Consider the following 5,164-nt stretch of genomic DNA (forward strand, 5'->3'; position numbering starts at 1 on the left):
ATATATATATATATATATATATATATATATATATAATGTTATGCTATAAATGAAAAACTGTAAATAGCTGTAAAAAAATGCGAATTAAAATAAAAATCAGTATAGCTTTTAGATAAGTATATAGTTATATATATTGAACTTGGTTTACTAGTAAGCATTGTCTAGTTCTATATACTTTTTTAAGTTCATATCTTTTGTATGAAAATACTTTATACCGTTAGATTTTAATTTTCAAACTCAGACGAAAAAAGTTATTTTAGTTTTGTAAACATTAATATTAATATTAATATATTATATATATTATTAAAATAAAAAACTTGTAAATTTATAATATACATGTAATAAATGAATTATCTAAATTTTTATGTGTTCCAAAGAAAAATATTTAAAAAAGTATCCTTGCATGTATAATTACTTAGAATGTGATCAACAATAAATTATATTACTATAGCATGTGCTATATTTTATCAATTTATTGTGTAAATTTGTATACAAGTTCGTGTATAGAAAGATATTACAAATATATATATATATATATATATATATATATATATATATATGTATACGATACAAAGCACACAAAATATCACTAAAGCTATGTATAGAAAGATGCTGCAAAATTGCTTCAATACTCCGGTAACATTATTGATTCAAAAAACTGCAATTTCCAAACAGATTCATGTGGCATACATAGTGGCTATTTTTAGCACACACTTATCACAACACAATGCAGTGCATTGTGCAACTTTATATCTTGCAATGACATCTCATATCTTTGAGCAATCACTTTGTAATGTCATTCAGATAAGATGTTTGCATTGCAAAATACATTTGTAAATTGCATATCTTATTTATACGAGGAACAATAAATGAGAACACGATTCGCAGAAACTACCATTGTATATAGATGTCTAAATATATGTTATACGTGTCATGCGTACGCTAAGTAGTCTTACATAGTGTTAACCATAGTTTATCAAACAATTGTGTATAAGGCATATAAATTTCATTATTCTTACTATGAAAGACTTTGTATCACGTTTCGCAAATTTCGTTACCGTTTCTCTTGCGAGTACAGCAATCTCCGTATTATTAATTGATCCATTCTTCTTAAATCCTTATATAGTAATACTATACTACCTTGCGCTCATAAAACTAGCGACACAACGCACAATCCGATGATCTCGGTATTTGCAGGCAAGATAACGCAGCTTAACAGTTTAATTACAATGCAATTATAGGTATCTCTTACTTTTTTTTCTTAATATTTTTGTAACATACGAATATTTTTCGTAGCAGTTGCAGTTTATGATAAATTACAACTACTTTCTCAGGCAGATCATATAGTTATGCATTGTATGTTCGAATATAATCGAATGTTAAACATTGTTTTGTATGTCAGGCTATTACTTATTGCAGAAAATATACACACATTGCTTATACTAATTTGGTATAAAATATATGCAAATATATGCATGTGTGTTTATACACATATAATCGTAAAGATTAGGACAGTTATATCATATTATATATAATATTTGTATATGTGTAATTCATAATATATAATAAGATAATTAAAAAATATCCCATTTGTATGTATGTGTGTAACATCAATGCTACTGTAATAGGACATATAAAACAGCTTATAATCTTTGTGTATATATATATATATATATAATGTGTGTGTATTTATACATATATATTTTATATTTATATGATGTTCATTTCTATCAATGCAGATTAACTTTAATCTTTAAAGGACAGGAAGTCATAGTGGCGCTGAGACAAGTCATACTTTGAGGCAAGAAATGCAATGAATTATAATAAACCTTACTCAAGGAAAAGCTGTAAGATTTTAAAAGTAGATTGACCTAAAGTATGCTGCACGCGAGCCAGATCAACCTCTCAACTAGGCGAGCAAGAGCAGGGAGGTTTTTAGTAAGCATTACGTATAATATATTTTGCGATGTGCATGTATCGAATTCTACACTTTCCAGATCCGATTAGTCCGAGAATTTTTAGAAAATTTTTACCTCTACAAAAAAAGCCTTCCTGCTTTTTAAAGGTTAATTTTGGTTTAATTTATTCGTTATCTTTTTCTAATTCTTGGAGCTAGAAAAAAATAAAAAGTTAAACTGACAATAAGACTAAAGTTAATCTACATTGGAAAAAACAGTCATTATTGACCGTTGAAAAATATGATTGAGAATATTATATGTGACATTATTTTTTTGCAGTCGATAACTTTTGTATTTGTACTTATTATAATATCTTAATTATATATACCTTAATTCTTAATGAAATCAGAATGTCACAAACAAAGTAGCTACTTCTGAAGTTTTTTAAAGTAAATTTGTTCAGATATTTTATACTTTGATACTTATCGTAAATAATTATGCTAAATATTAAAAAAAGAAATGCTATTTTTATCACAACACAATATAATGTTTTTTTGTCATGTAGAAATGTATGAATGAAAACTGAAAATGTAAAAAAAGAAAAGTTTGGCAGTCTGTTTTCCTGGTAGAGACAGGAGGAACAATAACGTGAGCAAGAGAAAAAAAAATACTTTCATGTATATCTGTTGCTGTTAAAAAAAAAATTTCATATTGTTGTGATTAATATAGATGCAATTCTCTCACTGGGACATAAACAGCTTATAAAATTATTTTAAAATGATATTAAATATAGTATAAAATGCTATGTATAGTATCTAATACAGGATAATCATATTACCGAATTGTGGCGCATGAATAAAATTGATACTTGCACCATTTGCAGCTTTAGGTCTGTTCTTTGTAGCTGAATTAGTATGCACTGATTGTTCTTAAAATGAAATAGATGTATATTTGAATGTTTGGCGAGAGCGGAAAAGCTTTAGTATAACGCACTAAAACATTATTTTTGCACTTTTGTATGCAACAGTATTTTAGCATTGTCTATAATTGAAATTCACAGATATCTATGCATTAATACATACTGTCGCCACCACTTTCTTGGGTTAAATGGCTGAAAATCGGATTTCCAATTTGACACAACTTTTTGGCCTCTGAGTAGCAAGTTAGCGATCTAGTATAGACATCTATAAGTGTAGTTCAATACAGAGACAAAGAACAAGCCTTTTGCTAACAACGATATGGCCCATGTACCATAAATAGGTACATAAATGCGATACAATGATTTTCTTTATCCTACAGGCTATACAATCCCATTCTTTGGTGGAAATTTTACTAAGCGCGTCAGCATAGTGGTAATGCATGGAATTTGTTTCTGCTGATGCATGGCTATGTTATCGGGCGTGTTCGACTCGAAATCTAAAGCGACGCGTTGGCATACAAATGTCAGTAGAGTCAATATATCGTAACGAGTGCCATTAGCGCTCAACTCACTGCATAATGCCTGCATAAACCAAGATCCACGGCTGGTGTTCCTCCAGGAATAATAACCTATTAAATAAAAAAAATCATTTTTAATATTTAAGTTGAACAATCCTTAGAGTTGTTATTAGTTTTCTACAATGATTTAATCTTTAGATAACAACGCAGATAACAGTACCTGGAATGGTTGAATAGGCAATAAGAAAGTCCGCTTGAGTAGGAATGCGAAAAGTCGGGAAAGGATGTCCATCCGTTTCAGTACGTTCTTTAAGACTAACGCCTGGATCCAGTTTATCACCCTGGCAAGCTTGTATGAAGAATAGCTTAGGTTTGCCAGCAAGACTCTGGCACCTATCGGCAGTGAAATAATGCCATAGAGAATCTGCTTTGTATGCAGTATCATGAGCGTATAGCAGTCCAAGTTCGCCATGACTTAATACAGCTACCACCAAGCAATCGTGTTCAGAATGATCCATTTCTGAAGCTGAAAAAAAAACAATAATTTGCTATATATTTCTTCTACGTAATACTTTTTATGACACAATATTTGACACTTCCTTGGTGAAAACTTTTCTTATTCATATAATTTTTTAGAATTTTTGTATAGTTTTATAACTTTTTAGAAAATTTCTCAGATTTTTTTATACTAATTGGAACACTTTTCAGAAGAAAGAAGTTGAGAAAGTCTACATTTTTTCAATTCTTTATGAATGATGAAATATATATTTTAAAATATCCAAAGATTTCTTATTTTATAATTTCTAAAGAAAACTTATAAAATCTGAAAAAGTTTAAGCTGTTTTTCATCTTTTCATCAGAGTTTCTTGTATTTTTTGATCTCTTAAATACAAAAAGATCGTTAAAGAAATGATGAATTTATGATGTGCGATGTTGAAAGTGCAACTTACCTTTTTCTAATTGTTTTACTAGATCCTTGTGAGTCAAATTATGGTAGTCATTTACTTCGAAACCAAGTGTTTTCAGTGTGATAATTAAATTTTCACAATCAACATTTGTACCACAACGAGCTTTAAGATGTGGAACGGTGAAAAATTCATGGTTGAAGATGAGAGCTAGACCACGTTTGGAATGATTCATATTATAGTAATTGGCATAACGTTCAGTAGGTGCCAATTGTAGCAGATTGGGAGCAGGAATTGTGTTGCTCCTGTAAAAGGAATTTCATTCTACATGGAGCAAATTTGTTCCAAGTTAAAAAAAGATAAAGATAATTAATAAAAAAAGGTAAAGGTTTATAAAGTATCGGTTTATAAAAATTAATAAAAAAAAAGGTAAAGGTTTTATGAAGTATCGAAAGGTTTATGAAGAGGCTAATAAGAAAATTTAACTGCAGTGTTTTATATATAACTGGAATTTGATACGTAAATGTTTTTAGGCTGCCAATTTGCTTCTGCAATTAAAATTTGAAACTTAAGAATGGCAAATTCAAGGAAATTTTTTTTTTACTTTTTAACGAAAGTCTCGCTCTTAGTATAATTTATTGTTAAACGAGGGACTTGAATTTCTAGTTCCATATTTACTTAATTTAAAACATTTGTTAGTTTTTTAATTCACTAATTTTTTAAACTTTTTAAAATTTTTATTAATTTTTTATTATTTTATTTTAAAAGCATTATAAGTGTTGTAATATTTTTATTATAAACATTTTGTTGGTGTGTGAAGTTGGCACCCCCAAATGCGAATTTTGTCAAAATCTACATGGCATTAGATTGTCCACAATTTGTCCAGATTTGTCCAATAATAATTTTTTGTCCACTCTTGAAAAA

General features: G+C 28.6%; 1 protein-coding gene across 1 annotated transcript; it reads right to left on the bottom strand.

The window, feature by feature from the left end:
* Positions 1-2,193: 2,193 nt before the first annotated feature.
* Positions 2,194-4,559, bottom strand: LOC105455075 (caspase-1-like; the record flags this gene model as incomplete). Its single annotated transcript, XM_011698126.1, has 3 exons — positions 2,194-3,446; positions 3,556-3,861; positions 4,286-4,559. Coding segments are annotated over 3 exons (828 nt in total), but the record flags the coding sequence as incomplete, so codon positions are not given.
* Between the last annotated feature and the right edge of the window lie 605 nt (positions 4,560-5,164).

Source organism: Wasmannia auropunctata, unplaced genomic scaffold (genome assembly GCF_000956235.1).
Source record: "Wasmannia auropunctata unplaced genomic scaffold, wasmannia.A_1.0 LD335951.1, whole genome shotgun sequence".
NCBI lineage: Eukaryota > Metazoa > Arthropoda > Insecta > Hymenoptera > Formicidae > Wasmannia > Wasmannia auropunctata.